Source organism: Cavia porcellus, unplaced genomic scaffold, assembly GCF_034190915.1.
Source record: "Cavia porcellus strain 051 isolate PalLab524CR breed Dunkin Hartley unplaced genomic scaffold, mCavPor4.1 scaffold_38, whole genome shotgun sequence".
In the NCBI taxonomy this organism is placed as follows: domain Eukaryota; kingdom Metazoa; phylum Chordata; class Mammalia; order Rodentia; family Caviidae; genus Cavia; species Cavia porcellus.
The window spans coordinates 10,549,709-10,572,776 of NW_026947521.1; the positions used below are offsets into that span (position 1 = coordinate 10,549,709).

Consider the following 23,068-nt stretch of genomic DNA (forward strand, 5'->3'; position numbering starts at 1 on the left):
CCCAGCATTCATCACTCATCACTTTTAAAAATTTGAGACAGTGTCTCACTAAGTTGCAGAGACAGAAATCAAATCTGAACTTGGATCCCTCTTCTTAGCCTCACAGAATGATAAGATTACAGATGTTCCTGTCCCCTGTCCCGCTGGGAATAGTTTTGATAATTTCCTTTCGGCACTCCTTTTTACCTGCTTAACAGTCAGGGAGAACTGCATACACATGGAGGAAAAGTATGCGTGCTGGAAAAATTATTGAAATAGGTATAATCTTTTTTATTTCATAGCAGGACCTCTCTTTTTGGTAAAACATGATGTTAAGGGAAGAATTTTACATTGTACACAACCATTTGGAAGCACATGCACAGCAAAGATATAAGCAGAACACTATGGACTAAATGTGCCTCTTAGCTCTATGCAATTTGCTTCCATCAACTGAATTCACAATGAAATTTCAGAAAACGTCTCCATAATTTGAAGTTGGAGATGCTCACAAAGAAGAGGCTGTGCTGTCTTCAGAGCCCCTGTGACTGTGAGGGTGTGCCCCCTGTACAGAAAGCTCCCATGGCTTATCCAGTTTGCTATTGGCTCAATTCTGTACTTCTTCCTGCCCACTACTGTCCTTCTGTGAGAGTTTCCAGTTCTTAAATGATGGTATATTTTAATGTAGTCAGGAATTTCAGAATATCTTATATTCATTTATAAGGATGTAATCTAGATTTTAGAATGAATATTTTAAAATGGAATGAAGTTTAGAGATTCCTTAAAAAAGGTTTCCCATATACTATAAGTAACCATGTTCCTATTAGAATGCCTGAAGGTATTATTAATTATAATCACAACTGGATAGTTTGTGCATGTTACCAAGAATTTTGTATCTTCTTTTTCAGCCTTATCCCTTAAAAATATAAGCGACTTAGTGAGTTTCATTATGATACAGTTTTCATATTGAGAAAATTCATATTGAGAAAATTCTGAGAAATTTTTCATATTATGCAGTGTTAGAATTTGTTCATTATGAGAAAATCCATCTTGAGCAGTATTAGAATTTATTTATTATGGAAAAATGCAAATTAAGCAGTATTAGAATCTTTATTGATGAACTATATTTTACCTCTGATTTCTATAACATTAGTAATTAAAATGGAAACAGAATATAACTTATTAAAAACAATAGCTATGCTGCGTGGGGATCTTAGCATTATCAGCATAAATGACAATTGAAATTTTGTACTGATCTTTTCCACTTTCATCTAGTAATAGGACAGAACCCCATGGATTGTGTAGTAATAAGGAATCCATGTTCACTTGGATCATGTCCTCAGGGACTCCTTGAAAGCTGGAATGGTTAAGAATTGTATTTGGATCCTTACACTAGGGGGAGAATCCAACAAGTTTCTTGCCTAACTCAGAAAAAATTTCCATAGTACTAGAAAGCTCTCAGCTCTGTATCCCTGAGACTGTTAATTCCTCATGTTGATATTTGTCAGAAGAAAAGTAATGTTAAATAGGAGTAAAGCAAAGGTAAAGAGATTTTAATACTGAGGAAATAATGCAGTTTTATAATTTCTCATACATGATTATCAAATCTGTTGAGACATAGAAGTCATGGAAAATTATTCTTTGGAAGATAGGTTGAGAATTCCTGCCCTAGGGATGATGATTTAACTCATTAATTTAATCCAAATCCTTCAATAATTTTTGACTGTGCATTATGGTTGGAGCTACTGAGAAAAAAGATACAGCCCCTGCCCTGAAGGTGCATTTGATTGAAGCGGGAGGTGTTACATAACTCTGAGTACCATGATAAAAGCTGTGATGGAAAGACCCTTGGGACCAGTGACTGGAGCGAGTTGTGACCCTGGGGTTTCTGTAGCCACTGTGGGCAGAGAGCATGCACTGCAGAGGGTATGGCAGGGCAGCACGTGTGGAAGCACTGGGAGTGAGAAGGAAGAGACTGCTGTGTGTTGTTATCTATATCAGGTTAACAGTCAGGGTCCTTCACAAGTTGTTCAGTTCAGCTGAGAAGCAGGCAGTTGTGTGGGTTTTAAATTGTTTCTGCTTCTCCACAGGAAGGCCTCACACCACTTATGCTTGCTCTAAGGGAAAACAGAATGGAAGCGGCAGCATTGTTAAAAAAGACAGGAACAAAGAATGTGGTGAATGAGCCGGAAAGGTATGGTTCTTTTTTTAAACAAGAGTTCAGCAGTGTTGTGGAGTGGTAATAAGTCAAATAAGTCAGTAGCTGAAAGACTACCTTAGTGATTGGTGTATAATGAAAAAGATCAACACAAACCATCAGATAGAAAAATTATTTGGATTGGGCAACATAAGGAATACTGTGCAGTACAAGTCATGCTCTATTATTGAGTAATTTTGACTGATGTCTGCTTTTTAATGAGAAGAATAACTTTTGTAGTAAAACAATAAGGAAAAACACTGTGTATTGCTATGTTCATGGAACTTCCTCAGAGTACAAAACATAAGCCTAAATGCTTCATATAAAAAGGAAAAAGTGTAAATGTTTCTTTTCAGTGATTGAAAATGAGCTAGTAACATAAATGAAATAAATTGGCATATAAAATATTTGGAAAAGCAAAGTATGCAATTTGGAGAAGTATGCTCATATAAGAGAAACCAGAAAATATTTGAACTTGTGTTTCAGACTTATTTCAAAGAACTTTATATCCTCAAGTTGCATTCATTTATCTATGAGTTCCTCAAGGTTAGCTGTCTTTTTCACAGTGCAGTGTTCCATTGTGTATGGATACTATTTTCCTTGTACATTCTTCTGCTGATGTATGTATACACTATTTTACAGATGTAGCTGTTCAAATTGTGCTGCTGTAAACATAGGTACCTATGTATTCGTGTAGCATGATTTTAATTATTTTGGAAGATTTCTACAAGGGTCATAGCTCAGGTGGATTTGTATTTTTAGTTTTTTAGGAATCACCACTCCGATTACCATAGTGTTCATAACGGTTTACATTACCTTTATCAGTGTAGATCTCCACATTTTTCATTACCATTTATAATTAGGGTTTTTTTGGTAACCATTCTTTCTAAGATAAAATGCTATCTGGGTTTAGTATTAATTTGTATTTATCTGATTTTCAGAAGCAATGATGAGTTCCATGCTTTTATTGGCCATTTGTACTTATAAGAAGTATCATTTCATTTCAGTTGCCAGTTCATTGAGTGAGTTTTCTTGGGTAGGTCTCTACTCTTGATGCTTGTCCTCTGCCTGTGGAGTGGCTGAGCATGTTTGGTTTGCATTTTAAAGGTTGTCTCTTCATTGTTTTCTTAAAATTTATTTTATATTACTTTAAAGAGATTAAGACAAAAGAGTACAGTACAAAGAACATCAGAACAGAACAATGTAAGCAACACAGCACATCAGCAGCAGACAACTGGATATTAGCAGTAGCGACCATAATGTCTCTTACTTTGAAATAGTTAATCATACCTTCACATATAATAATATCAAACACAACAAAATAGTCTAAAACTATTGACGAGAAGGAAAGTATTATAGGGCATTCAGAACCAAATAACAGAAAATGAACAGTGGCTACTATATTATCTCATTTTCCATAAAAATTTGTTTATACTATCACACATATCAAAATGCAATAGAACATAACGTGATAGAACCAATGGAAACTGAAGAACAAAAGCATCGTAGGGTTTCAAAACAAGATATTACATCAGCAATGGCTACCATAATGTCTTGTTTTCTTCAAAATAACTGTTCATCCCATCATACATAATAAAATCTAACAAAATAGAATAAAACCACACCAACTAATGAATGAAAACATTATAAGGCTTCAAAGCCATATAATGGGGAATCATGACTACTATAAAATCTTATATACACTTACCATTTCTTACTCTAGGGAGACTATACAGGATTTATAGATGTGAGTTTGATTTATTTCACTTATGAGTATGGTCTCAAGTTGCATCCATCTATTTATAAATATCTCAATGTGATCATTCTTTATAGCTGAGTACTATTCCATTGTATAAAAATACCACATCTTTTTTATCCATTCCTTAGTTGACAGACACTTAGGTTATTTCCAAGATCTGGCTATTACAAACTGTGCTGCTATACACATGGGTACACACATATCACTGTTTTATGATGTTTTAGTTCTGGGAATATGCTTAGAAGTGGTACAGCTGGGTCAAATGGGAGTTACAATTCCAGCCTTTTGAGAAATCTCCAGGCTGACCTCCTCAGTGGTTGCCCCAATCTATACTCCCACCAACAGTGCAGATGAGTGCCTTTTTCCCCACAGCCTCTCCAGCATTTGTTGTTGGTAGTTTTCTTGATCGTGACCATCCTTTGTTGTTGTGGAGTGTATACTTTACTGTCGTCCATAGAATTTGTGTGTATTTACTACAATATCACCAGTGCTTACAAAAAGGTGTAGCACACAGTGAGTAGCTAGTCAGTATTTACTCAGTGTGAGTAGAGTTTACTCCTTGTGTATTATTTTAAACAGTAGGCTAATTTGTCACTTAAAAAAGTTTGACTTAGGAAGCTGAGGCAGAAGGATTGCAAAAGCGAATCCTGCTTAAGAAGCTGAGCAGGTCCTTGCCTCAAAATAGAAAGGGACTGGGGGTAGCGCTCAGTGTTAGGACACTCTTGATTCAACCTCCTGTACTAGAAAAAAGGGTTCAGGAAGAAAATTCATTCTGAAAGTTTTAGTTTTTACTCTACATTAATATTTTTTTCATTTAGGAAGAAAATTTGAATATTGTGATTCTTCATTCTTTTAGGGTAGTTTCACTTACAGTACAGTGGATTAAAAGAATTGCAGGCTTTGTTTGTAGTTTATTAAGAAAAATAAAACACAAAGATAGTAAATTTAATAGGCTTCAAAAAATATCATGGCCAAAGGACTAAAACTTTCTAAACTGAAATTAAAAGACAAAATTGGAATGTACTGTGTTGCTTCCTCTGGAAAGAGAGAGCTATGCTGGTTGGGCATGGTGTTGTTATAACACAGGTGCCTGAGTGCTACCTCAGTTCTTGATCTTGATTTTTTTCTGTGATTCTGGTTGCAAACTGAGTTGAGTCAGAACCAAATAAAAGTGGTTGAGCTGGGCATGGTGGCACACACCTGCAATCCAGCAAGTTTGACTTGGGATGCTGAGACACGAGGGTTGCTGTGAGTTTGAGACTTGTCTTGGCTACATAAATGAGTTCTAGGCCAGCCTGTACTACATGGTAAGATGCTGTCTCTAAAATTTTTTTGTTCTGTGGGTAGGTTCAGTGTTGATCTTAATTGGTTTAGATTTGATTTAGTTCTTGTCCAGTTTGTTTTGCCATCAGGATTGTGGAGACAATTGAGTTTGTGAACCCAGGTACCATTGTATATGGTTTTGCAAAGAGTAGAATTTAAAAACTGGCCAAAGTTCAGAAGGAAAGTGATTTTCCATCTGTAGCTATATTAGTGTGCCTTGCAGGAAGCAAAATGTTAGCATTAAGTGGTTGTTTGGTTGGATGCTTGGTTGTTTGGTGGGTGAAGCCAGTGACAGTTGACTGAATCAACACGGGGTTGCCACAGCTCCAGTCAGTCCTTTTGTAGGCTTGGACTAATTTCAACCCAATGCTTCGTTTCAAAATTATTTTCATCTACTGCTTAAAATGAAGACAATTTCATACTCTAGAGTTGTAACCTTGTTTTTGAATTGAGTTGCTTAAATGACTTTTTATTTTTAAAGCAGTGGACCCAACGTGCCTTTGAGGAAAGTAAAGAATAAACATAAACAGCAGCACTCCACGGAATCTGTGACTTCCTTAGTGTCTAACAAGGCCCGTTTCCTGTTTGCTAGTCTCCAACAAGTGATGTGTATTTAAAGATTACAAGACACTGTCAAAGATGGAGGAAGTTAAAACCTCTGTAAATGTTTTATTTTCCTTTAATGGAATGTTAGCAGGAATTGCTTTTCTAGAAATAAAACAGAACAGTGTAGTCTACAGGGAAAGCAAGAGGATACCCAGCCTCATCATTGCTGCAGAAAGATTGGCTAAGAGAAGCACAAATGAATTTGACAAAGAGCAGTTACAACACTGGTCACACAGGAAGCTGACTACTGGGGACGATCGGACAACACTAGACACCTTTCACTGGGAAAGTTAGGGAAGCAGGTGTTCTGAGCAAGAATGCAGCATTTAAGAGTTGTTTTCTTAAGATTTTAGAGTGTATGCATACACCACTAGAAACCATCAGTAGAGAAAGATATGTTTATTCATTTTAATTTTTAAGAATATTTGTAAAACTCAGAAATTATGTGATTATAACTGACAATGGATGCTGATATGGATTAACACAATCACAGTGGAGCCACACTTGCATGCCTTTCAGTGCTGCCCAGCAGGATAGTCATGCCTGTGCCATCAGTGTTTGAAGCTGTGGGAAATGTCAATGTGGTCTTAACATCACTTAACACTAAATGCTTAAAGGTAGTTATTTCATAACATAAGGCATACTCCCACGATGTCACAGTTCAGAGTTCTCAGCCTCACTCTTTCACTGATTTTTAGTTGGATCCTAACATTTTTTCACAGAGCCCCCCACAGTTTCATGGCAACCACAGGGATCCTCCACAAGGAGTTTCTGACAGGAGGTTTGCGAGTAGTGCATTCACACGTTACTCAGTTCTTCTGGCTTTGGAGTGCTTGCTGCCTTGTAACCCATCTCTGCATTGTAACAGGTTGATGCACTGCATGCGTCTGTCTCCATTGTTGTCAGTTGTGTTCTTAAAAACCCTAAGATCCCAATGATGCTGCCAAAATGCCCCACACTAAGGTTTCATCAATACAATATTTTATTAAATTACATAATTCCAGACGTCATAGCATATTTAGAGTTTAAACTATAAAAAAGGCATTGATAAGCATTTTTATGATCATATCTGAAATTTGCAGTCTTTCGCAATTGCAAGTGCTCTAGGAACAGTACTGTGCATTTAGGGGATCCACTGTACTGTGGAACATTCCTGGGTTTAAATTCTTACTGTCTGTACTTGCACCTGTGCAAGGTACTTGTTATATCTTCACCTACCTTAGTGATGTATAAAATGTTACCTCTCAGAATTGTGTTTGACACACACACACACACACACACACTTCAAGTAGGTGTGCCCTTTGGAAGAGATTAAAGTGAAAGATATAAAATATAACAGATAGGAAGGAAAAATATTTGAAAGCCAAACAAAACCCTGAAAGTGATACAGAACTTTAAAACAAGATAATAGGGAATTAACAGTGGCTTTCACCTTTAGAAGGAACTCTCCCATAGCTGCTATACTGCATATTATTTTCCACCAAGTAAATGCTCAGAGCACTGGGCTAGGCCTGCAAAGTGAAATGCTAAACACTACAGGCTTAAGTTGTTTTTCTTCCTGCCTAAGTAGCTATTATCCCAGCCTGTATGTCTGTGATCAGCTGGTTGCTTGCAGGGGTTGGGAGGGGCTCAGCTCTTATCTCCCAGCCCAACTGCTGGCTCACAGGAAGCCATTGGCTACATATTTCTACTTCCCTTGGCCTGTGACTGTCACTGACTCAGAGGAAGGGGTTGGCTTCTTGATCCACTTAAAAAATACATTGTAAATAAGCTGGTTTCACTTCAGACTTGTCTTAAAAGAAGAGGACAAGAAAAAAAGTCTCGAGGAAAAATGTTTGCAAGAAGTTGAAACAAAACAACAGCTTGAAATTTCTTATGCAACACTTGAAATGGAATTCAAAGCTTCAGAAGTGAATCAGGTAAATTAATCTTTGATGAAAATTTTATATTGCTGTTGTATCGGCATTGTAGTATTTCTTTGATTGCATATTTACTCATGCATTGCTTACATTGAGAATATGATCCAAAGCATGTGTGGTTTGTTATTTTCATTATTATCCAAATGTAAGCAGGTGGCCACCCACACTTACGTCTCCCACATCACTGAGCAATATCGTTTCAAGGACCATAGTTGAGCATGCAGTCCAGTGTTGAACAAAACATTCTTATACATCACACGTCCCTATTATGTGGGTTGAAAACAAAATGTTAAATCACCCTCAGAAAAGCCCACATATACAGCTAACTGTATTTATTATAAATGTTGACATCTAATAGCTCAGTTTGTTTACTGAATAAAGAAATGAAAGTTGAGTTTAATCATGAACACAAGTGTCAATTTGAGTATTCTTATGATTTAGCTAACTTTGAAGCTAGTGAAGTGTTTCTTAATGAAATTTTATTTTATACCATTTGTGCCTATATTTAATAAATGCTTTCACTCTTTAACAAATTTTAGATTTCATTTATGCAATTTAATATTCACAGCCTTGCATGTTGGCACTCACCTGTAATCGCAGTCCTGGGAGGCTGAGACAGGGTGAGTGCTATGAGTGCTAGGCCAGGTGGCATGAAATAGCAAGATTGTGGCTCAAAAAACTATTAAGGACTTAATTATACTATAACCGATAATTTCTTTGAAACATTGACATAATAGCATTGACAATACTTTAAGAAATACAAAATTGAAAGTACGCAATCTAATGGAGAATTTCATGTCAACTGATCATATTTTCCTTACCATGAAAAAGTGGAGTTTTGCCTTCATCACATAGCTATGTGCAGGATTCACAGACCAGGCATTTGACCAACCTAAAAGCTCTTGTGAAGTACCATACCACACCGTTCATTTGAACATCAGACTGCTTTCTGAAGAGGCCTAGCAGTTGCTACAAATGAATTGATTTGAGGACCTTTATTTAGCAGCAGGGCCCAATAGTCTCAGCTCAGTGGGTTAGCCTCCTCTCATGGGCATGTTATGTACATACTGCTTAACCCAGGAAGCACTGTTTGCGTGATCGTTGCCCACTGGGCACTGCTATGTGAGAATAAGCTGTGAGTTGTTACAAATGAAGTGCCACTGACTACTTGAGCTAACTGATGAGTCTCAAGGGACTGCAGGGATGTCTTTTGGGCTGCATACCCTGCATTTATTGCCACCTTCATCATGAGTGACCAGTTCAGCTTGCACAAAAAGCCTGTCCGATTGTCCACCACCTGCCAAAAACATCACATTTTGCTTTCTCTCCCCTGAGGTCAGCTGAGGAGGCCCCTTGGAGCAGGAAAGTATCTCCCTTTTTCCTTCCTCCCATCCACCTGTGCCTTTCTCACTACAGCCCAGTACAGAGCCCTGGGCCATTCTGAAAACTCCAGTATTTCCTCTTCACCTTCCAGACAGTTCTGGCACTGGTGAATGAAACCAGGGTACTCCACAGAGCTTCATCCATGGGCCATATTTATTTCTTTCTGAAGAGGGCCTCTCTAAGTTGCCCTGGGCTCAAATGAGCTAGCCTCATGCATCAGCCAACCCTATTGCTAGGACTATAGACATGTGCCACTATACCTGGATTAATTAATTTCTTTTTGGTTATTGGAGACAGGGTTTCGCTGCGTAACCCAGGCTGGCCTTGAATTTACTGTGCCTCTCCAAGGTGGTCTCGTGGTTACAGTAACGCTGTTGACTCAGCCTCCTGAGGGACAGAATCACAGCTGTGTGACATGAAGCCCAGCTTCTGATTTAAATTTTGAGAGATCTTCTGACTAAATTATCAAGACTGCACTTGACCTGAGGAAACTTTTGCCTCAGCTTTCCTACAATATCAAACTGTATCAAAACAGAAAACACAGTAATGCCTAATAGGAAAGATTTTATAGAGCTCCCACTGCTGATGACTGGTGGAGTTGGAACTCTGGCCCAGGCATGCTGGTGTCTGTCTAGATACTGTTTCTCCAACAGTTCCTGGAGACATCTAGATGTTACTGCAGTGTCATTTCTGTATTATTATCATTGGCATTGCTCTTAGTCATATAAGCATTATTCATATCATAGTTGATAAATAGTACTTGGAATCCATAATGTAGGATGTAATGCGTGGAATGTAAAAATACAACTAAAAGGACAGCACAAGTAAAGGGACTTCCTCTTTCTCTCCATTTTACCAAAACTTTCACTTTTATAGTTTCCGGCAAAAGAGTTGTCTCCCCCAGTTGCCCAGGCTGGTCTCAAGCATCAGCTTACCAAGCAGCCAGGAATGCAGGTCCATAGCACTGTGCTAACCTTCTAGTTTTGTCAGTTTGAGGACCTGCTAACAGGTCTAAAATCAGGAATATAATATGTTTCAGACCTAGAGCTGGGGTCGGTAACTTAAGTGGTGGGGAGAGGGTGTTATTTTGTAAGGTGTGGGCCATTGGATCCCTGCGTCAGCAGTTCAGATAACCGTGTAGACACAGCACAGAGGTAACTATAAACCATACGGAGGTGGAGCATTATAGCTGTGTCCACTACAGTTATGAAACAAACACCAGGGATGGGCAGGTTATTAATAAACATTTTTGTTAATTTTCAGTTGACAGAAGCACAGGTACAAGCTCTGTGCAACATGATGAAAAAATGGAAGAACCCTTAGACAGGTATGGCTTAACCAAATGACTTGAGCATCTATAAAAGAAATCAGCAGCATAAAATGAGACATATTGCAGTTATATAAGTACTAAATCTTCATTAGGCCAGGGGAAAATTCTAGCTTTGATAAATTTACCTGAAAGGAGTAATTTAGGGGAGCAGAAATAGTACAGTGAGGAGAGAGCATGTGCTTTCCACGTGGAGCCCTGTGTTCACTCCCAATAATGCAAAAGAAAAAGTGTCAACAAGCACAATGAGAAAAATCTTACTTACCAAATCATCTACTTTTTCTAACTTTTAAAATTGTGATTAGTCTTTCAAAGGTTATGTGACTTTTTAAACAGATCTGTGCAAATAATTATTTTGAAATCAATATTTTAGGACTGAATTGGAGTTTTTACGCATAAAAGAAAATGTGAAAAGTCCCGAAATGGAGATTTTGAGACAGAAAAAGAAAATGAAGAAACCAGCAGGAAAATTTGAACATGCTCGGAAGCACTTGTCAAATGACAGTTTGGTGAGTCCATTTGTTTTTAATTTCTATTGTACTTGAAAGGAGTTCTTATTTCTCTGCTAGTACGTAGGTATATTTTAGGCACTATGAAAAGTTTCACTGATAAAAACACTTGTTGTAATCATATTGATACCTCCTTACTAGCACTAGTGAAGTCCTCTTAACTTTATGGAAGATAAATGGTTTCATGCAATTCATGACTTTGGCAGTGATATTTTAATACAAAAGATTTTTATAGCCTAAAATCCCTATTTTACACATACCACATTTGTTTATCCATTATCCATTGAAGGACTTGAGAGTTATTCCCACACTTCTTTGGGAATAATGCTGATCTGGACATTGATATATTACTGTGTATCATGAGTCTCAGCTAATATGATACAATAACATTTAAAATTCCGGGAAATTGAATTGCTGAATCTAAGACTTTGAATATCTGTTGCAATGAAAGCTTTTCCATGATATTTTGTAATTTATATGGTCACCAAGAATGGATAGTAGGGCACTACACAAGCATTTTCCCCAGAGACACTGTATTTCTCTTTGACTGTAAGCAAGGAAAAAGATGCCAGTAACAAAGTAGAAATGGATATTTGTCTTACTGAGGAACTAGTGGTCCTAGCATTGCAGTTTCATGATTTTTCCCCATTGATTAGTGTTTATCAGCCATTTAAACTTGTCCAGTCTAAGAGTAACGCATAAGACTGGGTGACAGTTTGTTGATGTGTAATGAAAACCATGTACCTCTTGACCAGGCAGAGCAGATTCTCCTGTGGCCCGTGTTCTCCTGTGTGGGAATTAGGACCACAAGGACACATTGTGTGCATGGAAGTGGAGATGTGAGGTGGCTCCTTCCACTGACTGATTTCTTAAAGTCACAGCAATTTGATCCATCGAGGTCCATTACACAGATGCTTGTTGCTATGTCTCCTGCCTACCTGTCCCCCAAAGTCTCATGGAGCTATAGATGGGTGTTTTTCATAGGTGACTAGATCTGTAGAATATGATGTTGGGATTCAGGATATGTGATTACCAAGTTGGTCCACCGGTTGGTTTGGCATAGTTCTGGGATCAAGGATGTGATGTTAAGATTAAGGGTATGAGTGCTACCTGCCCTAAAGGTGAGTACCTGGATAAGATGTAGGGACAGAAAAAAGCTTGATCCTGCTGGTGCTGCTGCTGCTCCTGCTTGTCTTCTGGTCCGTGATGCCCCTCTGCAATGCCTCCCTGTTCTGGAGCCAGCCTAATATGAACTGAAACCTCTATAAACTGTGAGTTCTGAGCCTTTCCTCTCAACTTGTGAGTCTGGGTATTTTGTCTCAACAACAAGAAAAGACTTGTTATAAGGGAGCTACAGAATTCTGCCTAGTGTTTTCTATGATGAAATGTGGAGAAACAATTTTTTCAAGAATTCAAATAAATTAGTCCTGTTGTTGTACTATACTTTTCATACACATAACATGCTGACATGTTGATAAGGTGTCATTTGTGAATTAAAATTCCAGGGGCCATCATCTTACTTTAAGTACAATATACAAAGGTATTGAGATGTTGAAAAATTGGTAGTGGTACCATGTACAACTGGAAAATATTCAAAAAACACAATGTGGTCCATTGGAAAGCAACATTAAAAAAGAAAAACAAGGTGAATTATGACGGGTGGCATTCTAACAGTGAGGCCTCTGGCCCTAGAGTAGAAGATCGCAAAATTCAGATTGAAACCCATGTGAGTCACTATGCCATGTGTAGGACTCAGTGCAGAAGGAATCCATACCAAAAAATGGCTGATGAGGTTTTGTCCTGGGAGAAGTAAACTAAAAGGAAGAAGGGAAAGTGTAAATGACCCCTGTGCCGAGACATTTTGTGTACCCCAGCCTGGCCTTGAATTTACTGTGCCTCTCCAAGGTGGTCTCATGGTTACAGTAACCCTGTTGACTCAGCCTCCTGAGTGACAGAATCACAGCTGTGTGACACGAAGCCCAGCTTCTGATTTAAATTTTGAGAGACCTTCTGACTAAATTATCAAGACTGCACTTGACCTGAGGAAACTTTTGCCTCAGCTTTCCTACAATATCAAACTTTATCAAAACAGAAAACACAATAGTACCTAATAGGAAAGATTTTATAGAGCTCCCACTGCTGGTGACTGGTGGAGTTGGAACTCTGGCCCAGGCATGCTGGTGTCTGTCTAGATTCTGTTTCACCAACAGTTCCTGGAGACATCTAGATGTTACTGCAGTGTCATTTCTGTATTATTATCATTGGCATTGCTCTTAATCATATAAGCATTATTCATATCATAGTTGATAAATAGTACTTGGAATCCATGAAGTAGGATGTAATGCGTGGATTGTTGACCGGCGCAGCTCCAATGAAACAGGAGACAGGAGACGCTCTTGTGGACGACAGTTAACTGCTAGTTTATTTACGCGGGCTCTGGTTTATATATTTGGCCGTGACCAATCACAGGCTGCCACAAGGAAGCAGGGCGGGTATGGGATGCAGGCTCTGGCTATTATATCCAGCTGTGGCCAATCAGGAGTTGCCACAGAGTACGGAGTGAGCACGAAGTGCGCACGGGTTGGCTAATTTAAAGAGGGACGTAGCGCATTGCGGAAGCTGGCGTGGTCCTTAGTCCCGGCTGGGGTATGGTATGTTGAGCGCCTGCGCCCAGCATCTCCCCCTTTCTTTATAACTGACGCAGGGTCTCCAGAGGTCGGTGCCCCTCGTGAGGCGTCATGCTGCGCAGTCATGACAGTGCCTCACTACTCGTTGGTGCTCTTTTGGAGGGGGCGGGAGTATTGTTTTATGAGCCCAACCCGCATGCTCACCAACATGGGGACCGGGGTGTCTCCTGGCTAAGGACGACACCCCCTGCGATGCTTTGCTCTACACCTGCGTCACAGCATGGCGAGCCATGCTGCCGGGCTTTGACCAGATTCCATGATCAGCAATGCTTGTTTGATACTTTGTCCCTATTCCTTTGTCTGCGAATCCGACAGAGCAGAAGTAAACTGCCGAATGCGGCAAGTGTAGTCATGGTAGCCAGAGCCCCTGTTCCTGCCCATTCCTTTATGAAAGCCAATTGGAGAGTTGGCCCGAGCTGGATCACAGGAAACTCGTCTGAGTCCACCATAACTGGAACCGGTGTGAACTGGAGTACCTGCATAACGACAGCTGAAAGTGCACTGTTATCCCAACATTGTAACACATAACAGGTTGTGGTGGAGCAATTTAGAAAAGTCATATTTGTGGTGTTTATGGTGGCCAGGGAGAATCCCCATAATATCTCCTGGGAGTATCCATCCAGGGGGTCACAAGCGGTAAACTGGAGGACCCTTGCCCAGATAGGGGTGCAGAAGGAGACCTGGGGCCTCCGAGCTGGCGCTCCCTTAATCGCGGCGGGCTCGATTTGGGCCCCCTGCAAGATGCGGGTCGGGAGGTAGAGCCGCAGGTCTTCTACGGGGCGGCCCTGGGATCTCGTACTGGCTTTCATTGACCCATTTACTCTGAGAAATCCTGCGTTGCAGCTCATTTATGGCCTCAGAGTAGGGCCCTCTCGACTGCGTGTGTGTGACTTCCCCTCTTTCGGTGGTGTCTGCATCCGCCATTTTGTATACTTCTCCTTCCTCCCCCTCATTATCTGACGAGTCTGGGTTGGGTGGGGTCACCTCGCCTGCGGCACTGGACTCGCGAGATTGCTCGCGGGAGGATTCTGCCTGATGGTAATCAAGCGCCATGGCGCCAGCCCTTATATGGTCACGACAAGAGGTGTCTGTAAGGCAGCTTCTCACCACTGCCCAAAGGGGTCTGACTCCTGGCTCCAGGAGACCATTTTCTGCTGCAAAGTCAAGATCTCTCCCTAATTTATCCCAGCTGGGGATGGTAATGGACCCCGTGGGACCAAACCAAGGTGCTACCTTATCGACCTGATCGAGGAAGTTTTGAATTTGTTCTCTTTTCATTTGTAATCCCTTTTCTCTCAGTAAGTCGCTTAAGGCGACTGACAGTGGCTGAGTAGCCGTGTTACCCATGTTAACCGGAATTTCAAGAGTTTCTTTTTCTTTTTATTTATTTTTTTCTTTTTCCTTTATTTTTTTATTTATTTATTTTTTTAAACAGGGACAGCTTAGTCCCCGCGCCCGTTTACGGCGCCCCCAAAACCGGCCTCTTTACGGCCCCCGGAACTCTCTTTATGAGTTCCTGACCCTTGCAACGCGTCCGCCCAAGGTTGCCCGATAGCCCCCGCCATCCGGCCCGCAGCCCCCGCTGCCTGTTGCGTAGCCCCCGCCACCAACGTTGAGCAGTTTAACCTGTCAGCCCCCGCCCGCCAAGTAGCCCCCGCTATTGGCGCTTGACGGTTTTACCTGTTAACGTCTCTGTTCCGTCGGAGAGAGAGGTTCGTTCCCCGTACTGTCGGAGAGAGGGTCTCAGCGTTCTGGGGGAGAGGGTCTCAGCACTCCCCGTACGGGCCACCAGTTGACCGGAGCAGCTCCAATGAAACAGGAGACAGGAGACGCTCTTGTGGACGACAGTTATATAAACGCGGGCTCTGGTTTATATATTTGGCTGTGACCAATCACAGGCTGCCACAAGGAAGCAGGGCGGGAATGGGATGCAGGCTCTGGCTATTATATCCAGCTGTGGCCAATCAGGAGTTGCCACAGAGTACGGAGTGAGCACGAAGTGCGCACGGGTTGGCTAATTTAAAGAGGGACGTAGCGCATTGCGGAAGCTGGCGTGGTCCTTAGTCCCGGCTGGGGTATGGTATGTTGAGCGCCTGCGCCCAACAGATTGTAAAAATACAACTAAAAGGACAGCACAAGTAAAGGGATTTCCTCTTTCTCTCTATTTTACCAAAACTTTCACTTTTATTGTTTCCTGCAAAAGAGTTGTCTCCCCCAGTTGCTCAGGCTGGTCTCAAGCATCAGCGTACCAAGCATCCAGAAATGCAGGTCCATAGCACTGTGCTAACCGTCTAGTTTTGTCAGTTTGAGGACCTGCTAACAGTCTAAAATCAGGAACATAATATATTTCAGACCTAGAACTGGGGTCGGTAACTTAAGTAGTGGGGAGAGAGTGTTATTTTGTAAGGTGTGGGCCATTGGATCCCTGCTTCAGCAGTTCAGCTAACGGTGTAGACACAGCACAGAGGTAACTATAAACCATACGGAGATGGAGCATTATAGCTGTGTCCACTACAGTTATGAAACAAACACCAGGGTTGGGCAGGTTATTAATCAACTTTTTGTTAATTTTCAGTTGACAGAAGCACAAGATCAAGGTACAAGCTCTGTGCAACATGATGAAAAAATGGAAGAACCCTTAGACATGTATGGCTTAACCAAATGACTTGAGCATCTCTAAAGGAAATCAGCAGCATAATATGAGACATATTGCAGTTATATAACTACTAAATCTTCATTAGGCCAGGGGAAAATTCTAGCTTTGATAAATGTACCTGAAAGGAGTAATTTAGGGGAGCAGAAATAGTACAGTGAGGAGAGAGCATGTGCTTTCCACGTGGAGCCCTGTGTTCACTCCCAATAATGCAAAAGAAAAATCGTCAACAAGCACAATGAGAAAAATCTTACTTGCCAAGTCATCTACTTTTTCTAACTTTTAAAATTGTGAGTAGTCTTTCAAAGATTATGTGACTTTTTAAACAGATCTGTGCAAACACTCACATTGGAGAATTTGAGCCTGAAAAAGAAAATTCAAAAAGCTAAGGAGTAATTTAGGGGAGCAGAAATAGTACAGTGAGGAGAGAGCATGTGCTTTCCACGTGGAGCCCTGTGTTCACTCCCAATAATGCAAAAGAAAAATCGTCAACAAGCACAATGAGAAAAATCTTACTTGCCAAGTCATCTAGTTTTTCTAACTTTTAAAATTGTGAGTAGTCTTTCAAAGATTATGTGACTTTTTAAATAGATCTGTGCAAACACTCACATTGGAGAATTTGAGCCTGAAAAAGAAAATTCAAAAGCTAAGGGGTAAACTTGAACGAGCTCAGAAACACTTGTTGACCATGAGATAGGTAAGGGCATTTCTTTTTAATTTCTATTGTTCTAGAAAGCAGTTCCTCCTCTGCCAGTATGTAGGAATATTTTAGGCACTATAAAAATCTTACTGATAAAAGCACTTGTTGTAATCGTATTGATACCTCCTTACTAGCAGTAGTGAAGTCCTCTTACCTTTATGGAAGATAAATGGTTTCATGCAATTCATGACTTTGGCAGTGATATTTTAATACAAAAGATTTTTATAGCCTAAAATCCCTATTTTACACATACCACATTTGTTTTTCCATTATCCATTGAAGGATTTGAGAGTTATTCCCACACTTCTTTGGGAATAATGCTGATCTGGACATTGATATATTACTGTGTGTCATGAGTCTCAGCTAATATGATGCAATAACTTTTAAAATTCCAGGAAATTGAATTGCTGAATCTAAGACTTTGAATATCTGTTGCAATGAAAGCTTTTCCATGATATTTTGTAATTTATATGGTCACCAAGAATGGATAGAAGGGCACTACACAAGCATTTTCCCCAGAGACACTGTATTTCTCTTTGACTGTAAGCAAGGAAAAAGATGCCAGTAACAAAGTAGAAATGGATATTTGTCTTACTGAGGAACTAGTGGTCCTAGCATTGCAGTTTCATGATTTTTCCCCATTGATTAGTGTTTATCAGCCATTTAAACTTGTCCAGTCTAAGAGTAACGCATAAGACTGGGTGACAGTTTGTTGATGTGTAATGAAAACCATGTACCTCTTGACCAGGCAGAGCAGATTCTCCTGTGGCCCGTGTTCTCCTGTGTGGGAATTAGGACCACAAGGACACATTGTGTGCATGGAAGTGGAGATGTGAGGTGGCTCCTTCCACTGACTGATTTCTTAAAGTCACAGCAATTTGGTCCATCGAGGTTCATTACACAGATGCTTGTTGCTATGTCTCCTGCCTACCTGTCCCCCAAACTCTCATGGAGCTATAGATGGGTGTTTTTCATAGGTGACTAGATCTGTAGAATATGATGTTGGGATTCAGGGTATGTGATTACCAAGTTGGTCCACCGGTTGGTTTGGCATAGTTCTGGGATCAAGGATGTGATGTTAAGATTAAGGGTATGAGTGCTACCTGCCCTAAAGGTGAGTACCTGGATAAGATGTAGGGACAGAAAAAAACTTGATCCTGCTGGTGCTGCTGCTGCTGCTGCTGTTGCTGCTGCTGCTCCTGCTTGTCTTCTGGTCTGTGATGCCCCTCTGCAATGCCTCCCTGTTCTGGAGCCAGCCTACTATGAACTGAAACCTCTATAAACTGTGAGTTCTGAGCCTTTCCTCTCTTAACTTGTGAGTCTGGGTATTTTGTCTCAACAACAAGAAAAGACTTGTTATAAGGGAGCTACAGAATTTTGGCTAGTGTTTTCTCTGAAGAAATATGGAGAAATAATTTTTTCTAGAATTCAAATAAATTAGTCCTGTTGTTGTACTATACTTTTCATACACATAACATGCTGACATGTTGATAAGGTGTCATTTGTGAATTAAAATGACAGGGGCCATCATCTTACTTTAAGTGTCATATACAAAGGCATTGAGATGTTGAAAAATTGGTAGTGGTACCATATATAACTGGAAAATATTTAAGAAAGCAATATGAACCCATAGGAAAGCAACAGTATAAAAGAAATACAGGGTGACTTATGCTGGGTGGCATTCTAACAGTCAGGCCATCAGCCCCATGTTAGAAGATCACAAAATTCAGATTGAAACCCATGTGACTCACTATGCAATGTGTAGGACTCAGTGCAGAAGGAATCCATACTAAATAATGGCTGATGAAGTTTTGTCCTGGGAGAAGTAAACTAAAAGGAAGAAGGGAAAGTGTAAATGACCCCTGTCTAGAGGCTGCATCTGGAAATGGGGATTAGGTTATCAGAGTCAAAGGCTCGGATTTAGGACCTGAGGGAATCTGAACTGTAGTTGACATAAGCCTTAAGCAGCTGCCTTTAGGAGCACAGTGGAGCTCGGAGTGGTGAGAAGTGGAGAGAAGTCACTGTGAGCAGAAGCTCTGAGCAGTGGGCAGGATGAGAACTCCAGAAACAAGTGTCTTCGGTGACTTTCACATTACTTTATTGGAAATACAGGATGAAAATCAGATTTTAATGTCCTCCAGTGATGAAAAATTAGATTTGCACATGAGACTATGTATCAGAAATGTAAGAGTCCTTTGGAGGGCAAGAAACAAGATGATAGAAAAGCCATAAGAACCATGTAGAAGTGAGGCTTCTGCACATTACAAAAAAGAGAAACTGAAAATACAATTATTTAATAGCAGAAAAAATAATTCTGGGCTGGGCACATAGCTCAGTGGCACAGTGCCTGTCTAGCCAGCAAGGGATTCAGGTTTTGGTTCTTGAGTACAAAACAAAATTCCTGAGAGGATGCTTAGAGAGAATAAACATCTATCTCATTCCAAAGTCGAGTGAGGTTCAAAACTGGGATGAAATCGAGGTTTCCAGAATTTGTCTTGATAAAATATGTTTTAAATAACCCTGGAATATGTTGAGCTATTGAGGGAAAGACCTCTAGAATATCTTTAGAAAGTGAAATGGAAATACAATTCTTTTCATATATTTTTCATCAATGCTTATGTGTAAAACTTTCTTTTTTAACAAAGTTTGGCAGCACACACTTCATAAACCGTCATGATGAAAACAAAATGATGAAAGCACAAGTTAACTTGAGCTGTGTTCAGAGAAGCTGCTGTTTTCAAGTCTGTTCTTACTGGTGTCAGTTTTATACTTTGCGTTTGCACATTCATGAGCACATGTGAAGTAATATTGTTAAGGAATGAATCTTTAGAGTTTTAGAAATTAATTATAAATTCTTTTTCAAAGTCTGAAGATGAGAAAGAACAGTTCATGAAATTCCCTGAGGGTTTTCAAAATGTGATGTATGCTTTGGACCAAGAAAAGAAGAAAATTCATGAGCTGGAATGTGCTTTGGGTCAAGAAAAGAAAAATCATGAGCTGTAATGTGCTTCGGGTCAAGTCAAGAAGAAAATTCGTGAGCTGGAATGTGCTTCGGGTCAAGTCAAGAAGAAAATTCATGAGCTGTAATGTGCTTCGGGTCCAGTCAAGTCAAGAAGAAAATTCATGAGCTGGAATGTGCTTCGGGTCAACACAAGAAGAAAATTCATGAGCTGGAATGTGCTTCGGGTCAAGTCAAGAAGAAAATTCATGAGCTGGAATGTGCTTCGGGTCAAGTCAAGAAGAAAATTCATGAGCTGGAATGTGCTTCGCATCCAGACAAGAAGAAAATTCATGAGCTGGAATGTGCTTCGGGTCAAGAGAAGAAGAAATTTCAGGAGCTGGAATGTGCTTCGGGTCAAGACAAGAAGAAAATTCATGAGCTGGAATGTGCTTCGGGTCAAGTCAAGAAGAAAATTCATGAGCTGGAATGTGCTTCGGGTGAAGACAAGAAGAAAATTCATGAGCTGGAATGTGCTTTGGGTGAAGACAAGAAGAAAATTCATGAGCTGGAATGTGCTTCGGGTCAAGACAAGCAGAAAATTCATGAGCTGGAATGTGCTTCGGGTCAAGACAAGCAGAAAATTCATGAGCTGGAATGTGCTTCGGGTCAAGTCAAGAAGAAAATTCATGAGCTGGAATGTGCTTCGGGTGAAGACAAGAAGAAAATTCATGAGCTGGAATGTGCTTTGGGTCAAGTCAAGAAGAAAATTCATGAGCTGGAATGTGCTTCGGGTCCAGTCAAGAAGAAAATTCATGAGCTGGAATGTGCTTCGGGTCAAGACAAGCAGAAAATTCATGAGCTGGAATGTGCTTCGGGTCAAATCAAGAAGAAAATTCATGAGCTGGAATGTGCTTTGGGTCAAGTCAAGAAGAAAATTCATGAGCTGGAATGTGCTTCGGGTCAAGTCAAGAAGAAAATTCATGAGCTGGAATGTGCTTCGGGTCAAGTTAAGAAGAAAATTCATGAGCTGGAATGTGCTTCGGGTCAAGTCAAGAAGAAAATTCATGAGCTGGAATGTGCTTCGGGTCAAGTCAAGAAGAAAATTCATGAGCTGGAATGTGCTTCGGGTCAAGTCAAGGAGAAAATTCATGAGCTGGAATGTGCTTCGGGTCAAGACAAGAAGAAAATTCATGAGCTGGAATGTGCTTCGGGTCAAGTCAAGAAGAAAATTCGTGAGCTGGAATGTGCTTCGGGTCAAGTCAAGAAGAAAATTCGTGAGCTGGAATGTGCTTCGGGTCAAGTCAAGAAGAAAATTCGTGAGCTGGAATGTGCTTCGGGTCAAGTCAAGAAGAAAATTCGTGAGCTGGAATGTGTTTCGGGTCAAGTCAAGAAGAAAATTCGTGAGCTGGAATGTGCTTCGGGTCAAGTCAAGAAGAAAATTCGTAAGCTGGAATGTGCTTCGGGTCAAGTCAAGAAGAAAATTCGTGAGCTGGAATGTGCTTCGGGTCAAGTCAAGAAGAAAATTCGTGAGCTGGAATGTGCTTCGGGTCAAGTCAAGAAGAAAATTCGTGAGCTGGAATGTGCTTCGGGTCAAGTCAAGAAAATTCATGAGCTGGAATGTGCTTCGGGTCAAGTCAAGAAGAAAATTCATGAGCTGGAATGTGCTTCGGGTCAAGTCAAGAAGAAAATTCGTGAGCTGGAATGTGCTTCGGGTCAAGTCAAGAAGAAAATTCGTGAGCTGGAATGTGCTTCAGGTCAAGACAAGAAGAAAATTCGTGAGCTGGAATGTGCTTCGGGTCAAGTCAAGAAGAAAATTCGTTAGCTGGAATGTGCTTCGGGTCAAGTCAAGAAGAAAATTCATGAGCTGGAATGTGCTTCGGGTCCAGTCAAGAAGAAAATTCATGAGCTGTAATGTGCTTCGGGTCAAGACAAGAAGAAAATTCATGAGCTGGAATGTGCTTCGGGTCAAGTCAAGAAGAAAATTCATGAGCTGTAATGTGCTTCGGGTGAAGTCAAGTAGAAAATTCGTGAGCTGGAATGTGCTTCGGGTCATGACAAGAAGAAAATTCATGAGCTGGAATGTGCTTCGGGTCAAGTCAAGAAGAAAATTCGTTAGCTGGAATGTGCTTCGGGTCAAGTCAAGAAGAAAATTCATGAGCTGTAATGTGCTTCGGGTCCAGTCAAGAAGAAAATTCATGAGCTGTAATGTGCTTCGGGTCAAGACAAGAAGAAAATTCATGAGCTGGAATGTGCTTCGCGTCAAGACAAGAAGAAAATTCATGAGCTGGAATGTGCTTCGGGTCAAGTCAAGAAGAAAATTCATGAGCTGGAATGTGCTTCGGGTCAAGTCAAGAAGAAAATTCATGAGCTGGAATGTGCTTTGGGTCAAGTCAAGAAGAAAATTCATGAGCTGGAATGTGCTTCGGGTCAAGTCGAAGAAAATTCATGAGCTGGAATGTGCTTCGGGTCAAGTCAAGAAGAAAATTCATGAGCTGGAATGTGCTTCGGGTCAAGTCAAGAAGAAAATTCATGAGCTGGAATGTGCTTCGGGTCAAGTCAAGAAGAAAATTCATGAGCTGGAATGTGCTTCGGGTCAAGACAAGAAGAAAATTCGTGAGCTGGAATGTGCTTCGGGTCAAGTCAAGAAGAAAATTCGTTAGCTGGAATGTGCTTCGGGTCAAGTCAAGAAGAAAATTCATGAGCTGGAATGTGCTTCGGGTCCAGTCAAGAAGAAAATTCATGAGCTGTAATGTGCTTCGGGTCAAGACAAGAAGAAAATTCATGAGCTGTAATGTGCTTCGGGTCAAGTCAAGAAGAAAATTCATGAGCTGGAATGTGCTTCGGGTCAAGACAAGAAGAAAATTCATGAGCTGGAATGTGCTTCGGGTCAAGTCAAGAATAAAATTCATGAGCTGGAATGTGCTTCGGGTCAAGTCAAGAAGAAAATTCGTGAGCTGGAATGTGCTTCGGGTCATGACAAGAAGAAAATTCATGAGCTGGAATGTGCTTCGGGTCAAGTCAAGAAGAAAATTCGTTAGCTGGAATGTGCTTCGGGTCAAGTCAAGAAGAAAATTCATGAGCTGTAATG

At 40.5% G+C, this 23,068-nt stretch overlaps 1 protein-coding gene across 3 annotated transcripts; it reads left to right on the forward strand.

The window, feature by feature from the left end:
- The first annotated feature begins 3,246 nt into the window (after positions 1 to 3,246).
- LOC101788942 (protein Daple-like) lies at positions 3,247 to 22,674 on the forward strand. Of its 3 annotated transcripts, XM_063243457.1 has the most exons (4): positions 3,254 to 7,780; positions 10,864 to 10,999; positions 16,262 to 18,324; positions 19,905 to 22,674. In XM_063243457.1, the coding sequence occupies exon 4, from the start codon at positions 20,163 to 20,165 to the stop codon at positions 22,638 to 22,640; it is 2,478 nt and encodes an 825-aa protein (XP_063099527.1). In that variant the 5' UTR covers positions 3,254 to 7,780; positions 10,864 to 10,999; positions 16,262 to 18,324; positions 19,905 to 20,162; the 3' UTR covers positions 22,641 to 22,674. The 3 variants fall into 3 exon arrangements, with proteins under 3 accessions (XP_063099528.1, XP_063099527.1, XP_063099525.1); XM_063243458.1 differs by lacking the exon at positions 16,262 to 18,324 and having other exon boundaries at positions 3,247 to 7,780; positions 19,905 to 22,004; XM_063243455.1 differs by lacking the exon at positions 16,262 to 18,324 and having other exon boundaries at positions 19,685 to 22,674.
- The last annotated feature ends 394 nt before the right edge of the window (positions 22,675 to 23,068 follow it).

What these genes read in the sequence shown, in the direction of transcription:
- LOC101788942 (XM_063243457.1), top strand. Translation starts at nt 20,163, where the DNA reads ATGAGCTGGAATGTGCTTCGGGTCAACACAAGAAGAAAATTCATGAGC.